The sequence below is a fragment of the Mustela nigripes genome, chromosome X (assembly GCF_022355385.1).
Source record: "Mustela nigripes isolate SB6536 chromosome X, MUSNIG.SB6536, whole genome shotgun sequence".
Taxonomy (NCBI): domain Eukaryota; kingdom Metazoa; phylum Chordata; class Mammalia; order Carnivora; family Mustelidae; genus Mustela; species Mustela nigripes.
In genome coordinates, this window is record NC_081575.1 from 3,911,333 (window position 1) to 3,925,964 (window position 14,632).

Here is a 14,632-nt window from a genome sequence, read left to right on the forward strand (position 1 = left end):
GGAGACACAAGGTGTGGTTCAGCCACACAATGGCATATTATTCGGCCAAAACAGGAACGAGGTTCTAAGCCACGCCACAGCCATGGGGGAGCCTTGAAGACATAGTGCTAAATGAAAGAAGCCAGACACAAAAGGCCACATATTGTAGGATTTTATTTGTATGAAATGTCTCAAAGAGGCAAATCCACAGACAGAAGGAGATCAGTGGTTGCCAGGGGCTGGGGGAGGGGAAGGAGGGAGGGACTGTGCACAGGGAAGGAGTTCCCTTTTGGGGATGACGGAAATATTCTGGAAGTAAATAGTAACAGTGCAACGCCACGAGTGTACTTTGGAAGGGTGAATTTTATGTTCTGTGAGTTTTGCCTCAATTTAAGCAGAATGATTCTTTCATGTCACCAGGGCTGAGAACCGGGACCGGTGGGAGGCCGCAGATTTCAAAGCAGCCAGCCCAGGGCTAAGTTGGGGTCCAGCATAGAGGCTGTGGGAGCAGGTGTGCCCCTCGCCCTCCCTGGTTGGCCGGGGGGTGGGGGGCATACGTTCTAGTAAGGACCAAGGGATAAACTGGAGCCAGCCAGGGGCAGAAGGGAAGGAAGGTCGCTGTAGACAGTGGGAACACAGGGGAACGCCTAGAGGCATGAAGCAGGAAGGGGGCCCAGGACAGATCACGTGCATGGACAGGAATCTGGATTTGCTCTGAGTGAGGATAAGGGCCTTGACCGCCAGACTGATGGGTTTTAAGCTAGAGGACATGATCGGATTTACTTTTTTAAGAGGCTCCCCCTGGCTGCTGGGTGGAGAATGGGCCAGAGGGAGCTGTGCAGTGATTCAGGGCGGAGGTGGGTGCACATATCCAAACACATTTAGATGGCAGGTTTGGGCCCCTAGCACCCGGGAGGTCGGTGGTGCCATTCACGGAGATGGGGACCGCGTCGGGGAGTGGCAGGGTGGTTTTCGGGACAAGAATGAGCAGTTCTTATTTGGACATTGCAACGCCTCTGAAAAAGCGTTAGACAATGCAGAGCGGGCATTTGAAGTTACACGTCTGGGTCCCCAGGAGAAGCAGGCCTAGAAAGGTAAAGGCAGGCGTGATCTGCATGTGAGCGGGAAAAAGCTGGCCCAGGGAGAAAGGATAAAGGCAGAAGGGACTGAGACGTGAAAAGATGCTCAACATCACTCATCATGAGGGAAATGCAAATCAAAATCACAATGAGATATCCCCAACCACCAGTAGGAATGGCTAGAATCAACAACCCAAGAAACAGCAAGCGAGCATGTGGAGAAAGGGGAACCCTCTCACACTGCTGACAGGAATGCAAACTGGTGCAGCCGCTGTGGAAAACAGTACACACATTCCTCAAAAAGTTAAAGATGGAATGCCTATATGACCCAGTAATTCCACTCCTGGGTCTATGTCCAAAGAATACAAAAACACTAACTCAATGTTTATTGCAACGGTGTCTACTATAACCGAATCATGGAAGCAGCCTCAGTGCCCATCAATAGATGACTGGATAAAGAAGATGTGACATGGGGGCGCCTGGGTGGCTGAGTAGGTTAAGCATCTGCCTTCCGCTCAGGTCATGGTCCCAGGGTCCTGAGATCGAGCCCCACTTCTGGCTCCCTACTCAGAAGGAAGCCTGCTTCCCTCTCTGCCGGCTTCTCCCCCTGCTTGTACTCTCTCTCTCTGAAAAATAAATAAATAAAATCTTAAAAAATGATGTGATAACTATTATGAAATATTACTCAGCCATAAAAAAGAATGAAAGCTTGCCATTCGCAACAACGTGGATGGATCTAGAGAGTAGAATGCCAAGTAAAAGAAGTCAGTCAGACAAAGACAAAGACCATATGATTCCACTTATGTGCAATTTAAGAAACAAAACAAATGAGCAAAAAATGAGAGAGAGAGAGAGAGAGAGAGAGAGAAACCAGAGAACGGACTCTAAGTGTAGAGAACGCACGGGGGGTGGGGAGGGGAGGGGGGGGGGGGGGTGGGTGACATGGGTGAAGGGGACGGAGAGTACCCGTGCTCTGGTGAGCAGAGTGATGTGTAGAACTCATACAACACTGTGCGCTAACGATGCTGGAATTAAAATAAAATAGTTCCATGAATTTGAGGAAAACCACTGACTGATTTGGTAAAATAAATACATATTTTTATACCAGCGAGAGAGAGAGAGAGATGGGACAGCATGAGCGGACACCCAGAGGCAGGAAGGAGCACTGAGGTGTGGGGAGCCCCAGTGAGGCTGGAACCCACCGGGGGGGGGGGAGGCCTCGAGTGGATGGGACGGAGACAGTCCAGAGAGGTCATCTGGGGCCAAGTCCGGCAGGGGCTTGAAGGCCAAGCTCACGAGTTTAGACCGGATCCCAGGAAAAACAGGAAGAGGTGACTGGGGGCTTGAGCAAGGGAAGGCTGTGAGCGCCAACTTACTACTTGCAGAAGATTCTTCTTCCCCTAGTGTGAAGAGTGCACAGGACAGTGGGGAAGAAGTGAGGGCCAGATTCAAGACGCTCTTTTTTCTCTCAGAGGTCCTCAGCAGGTCACTTGGGTTGGGTGTCCTTAGAGATGGAGAGAAGGGGGTGCTCTGAGAAGTCTTGAAGTAGAATTGGCAGGTACTCAATCGATATATGATAATCGATTTTTGTTGAAATTCATATAACCAGTTAAAGGCAGATCCACGCTGCTGCCTCAGTTTTTCTCTGCCTCAGTTTACCCACAGTAGGTGATAAAAGTCTGCGAACAGGTTTGATGTTTGCATAGGAATTCATATGCAACTGCACATACATTAGCACATTACACATGTGTGTGTGTGTGTGTGTGTGTGTGTGAGTGTGTGTGTGTGTTGCCCTAAAGGGGAGGCAATGCCTGTCGAAAAGCAATAGGAGCTATTTTTTAATGCAATGCTATTACTAGTAAAGGGGTACTATTTTCCACATTTGTGTTCTGTAACTTCTTCTGGACTGCTTTGATGACATGAAAAGACCTAAAGAGACCACATGTTGGTTTCTGTGGCTTGAGTCTCCGAAGCGCTTCATGGGAAGACTTGTCTGGGTAAGTTAAATAAGGTCCTCTTCCTTTGCATTTGAGGGGCAACTGTTAAGTCCTATTCCTGCAGAGGTTAGGATTCAGAGTAGAAAATGCTGCCTCGGAAATATTACAGACACATAAGTTATTTTTTGCCAAGTGCTTATGCAAATTTCATATTAACTTGACTGAGCACTAGAAGGAAATTTGCAGAACAGTTTCTCACATTAGGAAAACATGCAGGTATAAGGTTTTGCCCCGCTTGACTTGGCACGCAGGCTTCCAGAAGACGGCTTGGTGTTCTGCATTTAGATTTCCAAAGAAGAGGACTCCTTCTCATGATAATGAGACTTGAAACCAAATGGTGACCCACTGGCATTTTGCACCTGTCTGCGCTTCCTTCCATATTGTTCGCATCGTGACCATCATTACCACTATCCTCACCGTCTGGTGCTTGGTGTGGTAAGAAAACACCTCAAACCCCAAACGGGAATTGTAACAAGAATTTTAAAAAAACAAACAAACAGAGAGATATGAGATTACTGCTCTCTCATGGAAGAATCTGTGGCATAGGATTACAAACTGCTCTGATCAAAGGGTCCCTTCTGGGGGCGAGCGACGCTTCTCCGCGCCTCCGCACCCCATCAGTCGCAGGCTTTTCACTAGAAGGCCCATGCTGGCGTCCGTACGAGGCATGCACTCCTGAGTCTCCTGGAAGAAAGTGATCCACGAAATGCCAGCCTGATCTTGTCACTTTGCAGCCTCACCCCAGCCCCCATTAAAACGACTCAAGGTTCCCAGTTGTGACTGGATACAGTCCGATCTCACCAGCTCTGTGCCTGACCTGATTCCAGCCACCTCAAATTCCCAACGTTGTACCCTCACTCATTGCCAGGTGTTTCTCTCAGGTACTCCCCACTCCCACCCTCACGTCCCCTATCTATCTGCACCATGGACTATCTTCCTTGAAGTCGGTTCGACCTTCACTGTCCAGCTGGGAGGTGCTCCCCCTTGCCTGCAACTGCCTGTGTCACATGAAGGTATAATTTCTTTCGGTGCTCCCCCTGGTCTGCAACTGCCTGTGTCACATGAAGGTATAATTTCTTGTCATCTGTCTCCTCCCCGCAGGGCCCCTTGGACTTGCTTTTCTCCCTTGCCCTGAGAACAGGGCCCGGCCTACACACACATCCCCTCCTTACTACAACCACTGCTACCTCCAACATACATCCCCTGAATCCAAATTCTTCTCTTCAGGGGCATGGCTCCCAGGTGCTCCCTCTAGATAAGGCCAACAGCCATTCCTGTGGACCACTTTCCCTGTGTCTCTGCCATGCTTAAAACCCTTGAGTGGCTTCCCTTTGTTCTCAGGACCAAATCGTTGTCATTAGCATGGCATTCAAGGCTCTGTGTGACCTTGCCTTACTATAAAATCCAGCAGAGGAGAGAATAAGAACACTGTGGAGAGGGAGAGGATACTGAGGGGCAATTGGCTTACAACTCAAAAAAGTGTGAGGGAACATTGTTTGAGAATCCATTTTCTGTTTACACGTGGAGTGTGTTCCAAAAATTTCCTGCCTATCAGGGACCTGGGTGGGCTGAATATTGCTGGTATAGCTGGTGGTTCCCAGACTTGTGAATTTCACTAGCAAGTAGATTTCTCTTTTCCTTTCTTTCTTTTCCTTCCTTCCTTCCTTTCCCCTTCCTTCCTTCCTCCCTTCCTCCCTTCTTTTAATTTAGGGACAGATACAGTTGCCAACTTTTTATTTTGCAAAATAAGCTCATTAAACCAAACACTACCATCTCTTCGTGAAATAAAGGACTTTTGTGTACCACACAAAAATCCATGATTTCAGAATAAAGGTCAGTACTCTAACTTTTGCGGGGGGTGGGGGGAGACTTGCCACAACAACTACATTTTTCTTATTTTGCCTGGGACCCGTGAAGACTTGCCTCTGGGGAACTGTTGCAGCCCAGGGCGCTCCCCACCCTGCAGCTTGCTGCTTGCATTCCCATTGCTATGCCAGGAGTCTTTGTCTCGAAGTCTGCCTGCACCGTGGGGAGCAGGAGTGGAGAGTGTGGCGTCCCTCTCCCAACTGCTATGGAACCAGGCCCCAGAAACCAGTCTGATTTGAGGGATTAGAGCCCAAAGCTGTGGGAGGAGAGAGGATGCTGCCGAAGGGCCTCTGAAGCTATGGGCATAGCTGAGCAGCCTTGGGACCCTGGGCCAAAGGGTGAGCTTGAGTTGGGACAAAGACTTTGTCCGTGACCCTGCTGGCATGTGAACTCCCTCTCCACTCTGGTGCCCCACAATCAGTGGTGGTGGCGGCGGGGGGGAGGTTTATCAGGAAATGACACTCCTGCCATGGACAGTGGTGCGTCCCAGATGAGTACCTTCAACAGCAAGGAGGGGTTTGTGATAGTGACATACAGCTGTTTTGGAAATTAGAACACATCTCCCTAAGGATATGGTGTGCTGCGGGGGTGGGGGGGGGGCAGAAGGTTGGGAAGTAGCGGAATGACAAGCTAGCCCTCAGAAGCCTACCTCAGGCCAGGGGCAGCCATCCCAGCCCCATCCATGCCTCTCTTACCCCCAGGCCAGCCTGTTGGCCATTGGTCTGGGCACCACTTTCCTGTCTGGGTGAGAGCTGAGGAGAGGTGGGCATTTTGGGAGAGGAGCTTGTCAGGCCACATGGCTTTCCAACTGGTGACAATTTTAAGGAGAGAAGAAGTTCAGGAAGGTGCAAAGAGTAGCAGGAGGGTGGAGTCAAGGGGCTGGTGTGGAATCCGAGGTGGGCTTGGCCAGGAGTTGGTCCCAGCACCCACGTGCAGTGGTAGCAGGGAGTGTCTGTATGTCTGCACATATGGCACGGGATGGTGGTGCATCGAATCCCAGTTTCTAAGCGTCAAATTTCCTGTATGTGAATCAACTCCACGTTCAACTGCAATGTAGTGGAGTAGCAGCTACCTGACTGAGGGGCTCATCAACTTCTGGGTGGGACCTCAGCCTGGCAGGATCAGGGCCTCCGTGCCATCAGCCCTCTGAGACTCACACTAACCTAACTTATAAGAGACTGAGAGACAAACTGGACCCCAGATGAGTCATTATAATAGGGAGAGTTATCTGATATGGTAACTAACCTCAGACACTTGCAGTATTTTGATTAATGGCTTCTTTTTCTTTTTGAATGGGTGGTTTTTGGCACATGGTAAGCATCATCCTTTTCTGTTGGTTCTGATTCCTAGGTCCTCTCCAGTACTCATCCCCTGCTTGGGAGGAGCACACTCTGAAGTCCCACACCATCACCTGTTAATATTCATCCTTGTCATGGCTCAGTTTACTAGAATGAAGGCTGGCAAAGTTTTTTCTGGAAAGGGATACGTGGTAGATACTGTGACTTCGCAGGGTCCATGGTGTCTATTGCAACTACTCATCTCTGGTTTGGTAGTGCAAAAATGGCCACAGACCATACAGAAATGCATGGGTTTTGGCTATTCCTACAAAACTTCATGGACCCTGACCTTTGCCTTTTATATTATTTTTCCCATGTCACAAAATAACCTTCTTTTGATCTTCTAAACCACTGAAAAACACAAAAACCACTCTTAGTTTGCAGGCTATAGGAACAGGCAGGTGGGCTGGATTTGGCCTACTACCCTGAGGCAGAGAATAGTTTTGCTGCGTTGTTACATTGTGGCCAGTGGTTTAGCTGGTGGGATCTGGGCAGCTCTACTGCCTGTTTAGCAGGTAAAGTTCCAGTTGGGTGTGACTCTCTACTGCCTGGTGACTGCCTTTTCCTCGCCTCCTCATGCCTCCCCAGTGTAGAGGACTAGATAGGCGCTAGGGTTTGCCCCTCAGAGGTTGCAGGGACTCTCCAGCCCATGACGTCTGGTGCCCTCCTTGTACAGATGGGGCCACCGAGGCCAAGGCACCAGGGAATGGCCCAGAACACCCCTGAGTTGCTGGGAAAGTTGGGGCCATACTTGCAGCCTGGAATTCACGGCTCAAGTTCGCAGTAACCATATTTCTTTAGGTGTTCCAGGACTAAGTTCCAGGACTAACAAGACCGCTTCTGTGCTCACTCTGTCTCAGGTCTCGCACTTTTCACCATATCAGCTAATCCTCCGCACAACCTTATTGGCTCTAGCCATGATCTCAACCCCGTCCGGCTCCAAAGCCCATGCTCTTAGCCATGCACTCACTGGGGTTCCTAGGGGTCCTCCTGCCTCTTTGACACTGTGGGGACTGTAGCTGGTTAACTCCCCCAAATTCAGAGAACCTTCATTTCACTCCTTTTCCCTTATTAATTATTGAGGTGATACATGAAGTTGTGAGAAATACAAAATAGGGGTAAAATGCCCGGAGTATGCCGCGTATATAGTGTGTGTTCAGTAAGGACTAGCTATTTCCGTTAACTCTCCAGCTAGTTAGTGCCACAGGATAAGTACTGCCTGAAAATTAAGGTATTAACTCACTCTTTATACGTTTTGCTTTGCCAGCCGCAGGATTCAGAGCGCCGGCTGGCAGGGGCAGGCTCGACGCCGCCGCTCTGCCACTCCGGAGAGCAGTGGGGCTCACTCTTTGTCCTGGAAAGCCGGCTGCAGCTGGAGCCCTTCTTGAGGGTGCTCACATCAAAGGCTGCGGCGGGCATTCTGTTGGTGAAGGCAGTGTTGGAATCTGATTTCGCCCAGCCCCGGAGATGGTCTCGGTTTGCGGGGCTTTATGGGAAAGGACTGCAGCGCGTCTGTCGATCACCGAGTACAGCGGCGCTGCAGATGTGAACTTGCGCTTTCAGCGCAATCGTCAAAGCCTGCGAGGAGCTGACCCCGTCTCTCCCACTCATCCTTCCTCCCAACCCCCGGGTCTTCGGCGCTGCGGCTCCAAGGTCGCAATCCCCCCACACCCCCAGCGTGCCCTGGCGCCTCCGCCCTTGGACTCATTTCTTCGAGACGTGCCGCTGTTTGCCAACAGCGGGCTGCCACGAAAACGGCTCTTTTCTTTCATCTCCGGACGGGGTTGCCCTACAGTTTCCCGCAGGGATCGGCGAGGGGCCGGGCAGCCAGCCCAGTGAAAAGCGACCTCAGCCCCAGCGACTGGGGCTAGAGCACGGGTGCTGAGTCCCGGGGCCGCAGCTGGAGGGGCTCCCAGGGAACAGCCTTTTACCGGGAGGACGCCAAGTCCAGAAGGGGAAGAGCCCTGTCCAAGGTCACCCGGCTGGCAGAGCGCACCTGCCGTGTGCTCCGGGCCGGGCGGAGTCTGGCGCGCCGAGTGGAAATCCCCGCACGCCCTGGCCGCCCGCGCCTCCGGCTCCTCTGCCCCTGTGGACACACTGCTTCGGGCCCGCAGGCGCGCCCCCGGAGCACCGGGGGGTGAAGTGGCCCGCGGGCAACCCGCCACGCGCGGGCTCTCGCCCCAACGAAGGCCGCCCCACCCCCCGGGAGCCACGGGCCCCGCCCCTCGCTCAGCGATCCCGCCCCCGGGGCTGCAGGCTGACCCCGCCCCTCGCGCCACAGTCGCAGTCCCGCCCCACCTCACCGGGCCCCGGCCGGGCGCGCCCCGAGCGCGCCCCCGGCGCCAGCGCCTGTGCGCCAGCGCTTGTGCCCCTCCTCCGCCCTCCCGGGGCTGGGCCGCGCGCGCCGGCTCTGGGCGGGGCCCCGCCGTGGCGGCGGGACTCCTCCCCCTGCGGCTCCGCCTCCTCCTCCTCGGTCCCAGCGCCTTCCCGGCCTCCCGGCCTCCCTGACCTCCCCCTCCGGCGCTCTCGCGCTCACTGCGCTCCTCCGGCGCCTCTCCGCCCGCGCTCCCAGCCATGGTGGTGTGGCGCTCGGCTTTCCTCATCTGCCTCGCTTTCTCCTTGGCCACTCTGGTCCAAAGAGGTAAGGCGGGCGGGGGGCGCGCGGGGACCCCGCCCTGTGGGCCGCAGGGCGGGAGCTCGGCGCCCCGCGGCCCCGTGCTGCGCATGAGCGGCCCGGCCCCCGCCTCGCGGGCCTGCGGCGGAGGCTGCGGGCAGGTGGGCGGGGCTGTGCGGGGCAATGGGGGTGCGAACCCCCGGCCCGCGGGGACTCTGACCTTGCCGCGATCCGTGTGGTCGGAGATGGGGGACCGAGCTAGAAACAGCGGAATAAAAATCCCATTTAAAATCCTGCACAAGGTGTCACCACTGGTGACAACAGCTGTCCCCAGGAGATTGCCGCTGGGAAAATCTTGAAGAGAGCGCACTCATTCCCTTGAGCGGGGCCTCTCAAAATGTGTTTCGAGGCCACCTACCGCAGAAGCACCTGGGGAGCTTCCTGGGCGCATTCTTACCCCCTTTTGTCAGGATCTCTGCGGGGACGGGATGGTGGGGGGCAGCGATCTGCTGTTAAGTCTGACCAGCTCCCCAGGTGCTTCTGGTGCCCGGGGTGGGGGGTAGGGAGCATGGGCGACTTTTGCCAAGGAGGTGGAGAGAGAAATGCTGTTGAATCAAGGGAGCAAGTTTCCTAAACCCTCAGTACTCGGACTGTGGCCCAGGGCCTTCATTGGCATCACCTGAGACTTGTTGGGAATGCAGCATCTCAGACCCCGCCCCAGACCGACTGAGTCAGATTCTGCATTTTAAGCAGATCTCCGGGTAATTCGCAGGCACATTTAAGTTTGAGAAGCATCTTAGGATAAATGCAGTGCGTGGTTAAAAATAGGCCCTCCGGCGTGTACAGACAGAATCTTCTTACACTTATTTATATCCCGTCTCCACATCAGAAAGAGGTTTGAGGAAAACACTGCAGTTGAACACAGAGTTATGCTCTGAGCTCCCTGACGAGGAAGGCAAATTCAGCTCGTGAAAAACATGAGCTCAGCAAAAACAAAACTTTGTCCTCGTGTTAGGTTCTAGTGAGATTTATGTTACTTATGGGGAACACTGGAAAACAGTAGGCAGTCTCAGGCAGTTTTGCAAAAGATGTGGAAATGTTTCTCATGTGGGCAGCCCTTCTGGACTTGCTACAAGAAGAGCCATTCAGTATTCTGCAAAGGTGTCAGGCTCTGTTCCAGACACAGATGATGCAGCAGCGAACAAGACTAAGACTGTCTCTTCATGGACCTAATGTCCTGGTGTGTGGGGGGTAGAAGACAAACAAGAATGTCACAATCTCCGTAATACATTGTCAGTGCCACGAAGGAAAATAAAACAAGTTACAGGGCTGTTGAATTTTCCATTTCATTTTGCTTCTTGGGAGTTAACATTTTAATTTTGTTATGATGCATTTGTGGGAAAAAGTCTGGTCACTTGATTGGCTCACGTTGAAAGTGGAAGTGCAGAAAAGTTAGAAAAATGATATTCCCTTCAAGGATACCTTCTGGAAGTCTTCACCATGGTACGCACATTGAGAAGGGGAGGAAGGGAAATCAGCAGGTCTCTGATTTTCGCCATCACAGGTTATACTACATGCTTTAGGAGGTGGCAGAGGAAATTGAACCTGTGTAACCATTTTACAGATGAAATGGAGGCCCAGGGAAGAGGGAGGTAACTTGCCTCAGGTGACAGAGCTAAGATTTGACCCCAGGCTTGTCTGATTGCACAGTCCTGCTTCTAAGCACCTGGAGGCCGCGCTCCTGCCTTGGGAATGTTCTCTGAACCTTGCCTGGTTTGCTTGGCCCTATTTTGCGCAACAACAAAGGCATCTTGAGGGGAACAGGAGTGTGCGAGGCACCTCACAAAGCTTGGTGGTTATAGTTGCCTCAACAGTTTTGCTGGTTAGATATTAGCGCAGGGACCCTGGTCACATAGCTTGGAAGAGATTGAGCCAGGATCCCACCCGGATAAGACGACTACTTAGTGATCTTCTTGATTGTAATTCAGAGAACTGAACCGGAGGAACCTTTTGCTTCAAGGTGGGGAACTTGCTTTGTGGCTCTTTTGTGCAAAACAACATGACAAATGTGGGCTTTGAATTGCTGCTGCTCTGGGAGTCTGGACAGTTGCAGTTTGAGAGCTGCCTCTCTTGGAGCCTCACAGTGGTGGAGTGGGTGGGCCTGTGCAAGAGCCATTTTATACCTGGTCCCAGTCCTCAGTAGTGACCTGTGACCGAGAAAGACCAGCAGCCCTCAGCACACAGAACTCGAAGCATGATTCATGAAATCCCCTCGGGCTCTGGCAAGTTGAGACAGGCTTCAGGCTTCCAGGAGTTTAAAAGCGTGGTTACCAAGTCATCCCTGTTCTAATTTGGGAGGTCTATTTAGTCCAGTGTGTATTTTACTAGTTCTGAAAAAAATCCTCTGATGACAAGTATGGTGCCTGTATTCACCTACAGAAATAGGAAGCTGATCTCTTGTGCAGTGAGGAGAGGAGTCTCCAGTGGTGCAGGTGGGCAGTAATGATAATAGAGTTTCCATTTCCTGAGTGCCTTGCATGTACCGGGCCTTCAGTGCGCCACCCACATGGACCCCTCATAACCACCCGGAAGGGTTGGCACCCTGACCCATCTCCTTTTCTCATGTCCTTTATGGGCACTCACATATGACCTTGAAAAGTAACTTGGTGGTGGGGCGCCTGGGTGGTTCAGTTGGTTGAGAATTCAGCTCTTGATTTCGGCTCAGGTTGTGATCTCAGGGTTGTGAGATGGGGCCCCGCGTTGGGTTCCACACTTGGAATCATCTTGGGATTCTCTCCCCTTCTGCCCCTTCCCCCAAGCTTGTGTGTGTATGTGCGCATGCTCTCTCTCTGAAATAAATAAATAAAATCTTTAAAAAAAAGTAACTTGGTGGTAACCCGTTTCTCAGATGAAAAATGAGCAGCCCCCGCGAGCTTTAGGACTCGAACTCAGGATTCACAAATGTAGATGCCTCCAGGGATGGGGCAGGTCACAGACACATGGAAAGTAGCTGAGAATAAGGGTGACGAATGTGTGGGCAAGCCACTGGCTGCTGAGTACCTGCCCCCTTAAAGAGAAGGAGCCCAGCTGACGGAGGGAGAGTGCAGGCTTTGGAGCAAGCTTGGCCAGCGCTACTAGGAGTGAGTCATTTAATTGCTGTGTGCTTCAGTGTCCTCATTTGTATAATGGGGATAACCACAACATCCACTTCATGGGGTTGTTTGGAGGACTGAATACAGATGGATGCCCCAGTGACCTCTGTTAGTAATTATTATTCACGTTACCTAAAACATTCCAAGCCATGTTTTAAAATTTAAAAATACACAGTGCAGACCTAGAAAATAATATGCGAAGTGAAAGAAGCCAGACACAAAAGCCCACATATTATCCCATTTATATGAAATGTCCAGAGTCGGCAAATCCACAGGGACAAAACAGTAGATGAGTGAGTGGTCACCAGAGGCTAGGGGTTGGGGGTGGGGAACTGAGGAACAAGGAGGGATTGATGAGTGAGTGCAGTTTCCTTTTGGGCTGATGAAAATGTTCTGGAACTAGATAGAGGTGATGGTTGCACAAGCTTGTGAATGTCCTAAGAACCATTCAGTTGTAGGGTGCGCTATACGGTGCATGACTTATACCTCCATTTAGTAAAAATTCGCTGTAGTTCAAGCAAAACAAATGAGAGTCGGGGCAGCCTGTGGTCCCTGGGTTGGGGTTGGTCGGGAGGGGAGAGAGGAGAGCAGAGGGGGTGCCACGTGCCCGGGGCCCTGAGAGGCGAGGCTGGGGTCCCGGCAGAAGCCCCGCGGGGGGCCTACTCTGGATACTGGGTATGAGCCAACCAGGCCACAGGGGTGCGTACAGGCTTGGCCCAGAGCTGCATCACCCCCTAGTGTGTACAGGGCAGTCATTGCCCTGGACTGACAGGGTCTGGGGACAGTTGGCCTTTTAGTGTCACATGTTTTGATTGGTTTTCGGTCCCTTCCTTGCTGTCACAGGTCACATCCCCACCCCCTCTGTCATTTTGGACGCGAGGGAGCTCCAACATGTTTATTTAACCCCTCCCCCCAACAATGCCCTGAGAGCCAGCCTCTGGCCTCTGCAGGGACTGAGGAAGGGGCTGAAGCTATTTCCAGTAGAGATGGGGATCCAGTAGATCCCTCTCTCTCCAATAGTGAGAGGAGGCCTTTTGGCTGCTCAGAGGGGCTTGTGGGGAGGAGCCGGTTTGGGTTCTGGTGAGTTCAGGAAAGAGACCTTCCAGGTGCACTGAGTTTCTAGGCTCTTCCACCACCTGGTGTTGGTGCTTTTCCTGCTGTGTGTCCACCCCTTCCTCTTCGCCCTTGGCATGTAATCCTCTGCTTGGAGAGGCTTGGCCGCAGGGGTCCTGTCTCCCAGCCCAGGCTCTGCTCTGCCTGAGTCTTGCTCCTAAGTCCCCTGATCGGTCAGCCTTGGCTTGCCTCTAAAAGCTTAAAGTCATCCTAAATGTGTCCTAACCAAAACGTGTGGGAACTGCGTGGACGAAAGTAGGTGTTCCGAACGGAGAGGCGGAGCTGTGCTAGGCTCCCACGGAGGGCCATGCCCTAATCTCTGGCACCTGTGGCTGTCAGGTTCCGAGTAAGGGAGAGTTGTGGTAGCTACTCAGCGGCGTTTGAGTGAGATTCCCCCGGGTTATCGTGGCCAGCTGAAAGACAGGGATCCTTTAAATAGGGGAGATAGAGGCAAAGGCGCTAGAGCGAGTCAGCGGAGAGCGACATGATAGAAGATTTGACCCAAAGACGGAGGGGCCAGGAGCCAAGAGATGTACACACACCCTTGAGAAGCCGGAAAAGGGGGTGGACTCTCCTGAGAGCTTCCAGAAGGAGCACAGTCCTGCTGACACCTTGCTTGTAGCCCAGTGAGACCTGTGTTGGACTTCTAACCTCCAGAACTAGAAGATTTAAAAAAAAAAAAAGTGTTTTAAATCTGTTGAAATATGTTGTAGCAGCAACAGCAACCAACAGAAAAACGAAGGGGTAGCTACTAGCCTGATCTTCATTGAAAAAACTAGCTTGTGAGGTTTCCTTATATCGTTCTGATTTGCAGCCTTAAGTCAATCCCCACTGTGCACTGAGGGATTGCGGGGGTGTTCTGGGTGTGCCAGTGGGTGCTAAGAATCCCCTCCAAGGGCCTGGGGGGACAGCTACATTCCTTAGGCTCGGGTTTGGTGTTTTAAAAACTGCTTCATGAGGCAACTGGAGCGGGGGCTGCCGTGCCCACTGCCCAGAGGCCTTTTCCGTCTCCCCAGTCCTGAGGGCTGCTTGAAGCAGAGTGCGGTCTGGGCCCCCAGGACAGACAGAGGGTTTCTTTCTTTCTTTCTTTCTTTCTTTCTTTCTTTCTTTCTTTCCATTTCATTTCATTTCATTTCATTTCATTTTATTTATTTGTCAGAGAGCGAGTGAGCACAGGCAGACAGAATGGCAGGCAGAGGCAGAGAGAGAAGCAGGCTCCCTGCCGAGCAAGGAGCCCGATGTGGGATCGGGCTGATCAGGATCATGACCTGAGCTGAAGGCAGCTGCTTAACCAACCGAGCCACCCAGGCGTCCCCAGACACAGGGTTTCGATCTGGCTAAGCCACTGGGCCATGCCTGCCCCTTTGCTGAGGAGGAGGGAGCCGCCAGCTGTCCTTTCTCACCGCCCCTGCCTCTGACTCTTTAGGAGCAGCTTTAAAACCAACCAAAATACTTGGAGAACTCTGGTTGATTTCCTTTTTTTTTTTTTTTTTTT

General features: G+C 52.3%; 1 protein-coding gene and 1 long non-coding RNA gene across 2 annotated transcripts in view; one reads left to right on the top strand and one right to left on the bottom strand.

The window, feature by feature from the left end:
* Positions 1 to 224: 224 nt before the first annotated feature.
* LOC132007374 (uncharacterized) lies at positions 225 to 7,672 on the bottom strand. The gene is made up of 3 exons (XR_009401328.1): positions 7,502 to 7,672; positions 2,435 to 2,562; positions 225 to 1,684 (listed from the first exon to the last, which is right to left on the bottom strand). It is a non-coding gene; the product is annotated as an uncharacterized LOC132007374 (long non-coding RNA).
* A 948-nt stretch (positions 7,673 to 8,620) lies between these two features.
* CD99L2 (CD99 molecule like 2) overlaps positions 8,621 to 14,632 on the top strand; it is a 91,954-nt gene continuing 85,942 nt past the window's right edge. The window contains exon 1 of the mRNA XM_059385932.1: positions 8,621 to 8,899. Coding sequence (XP_059241915.1) covers positions 8,833 to 8,899 — 67 coding nt within the window. The 5' untranslated portion in view covers positions 8,621 to 8,832. The remainder of the gene's footprint in view (positions 8,900 to 14,632) is intronic.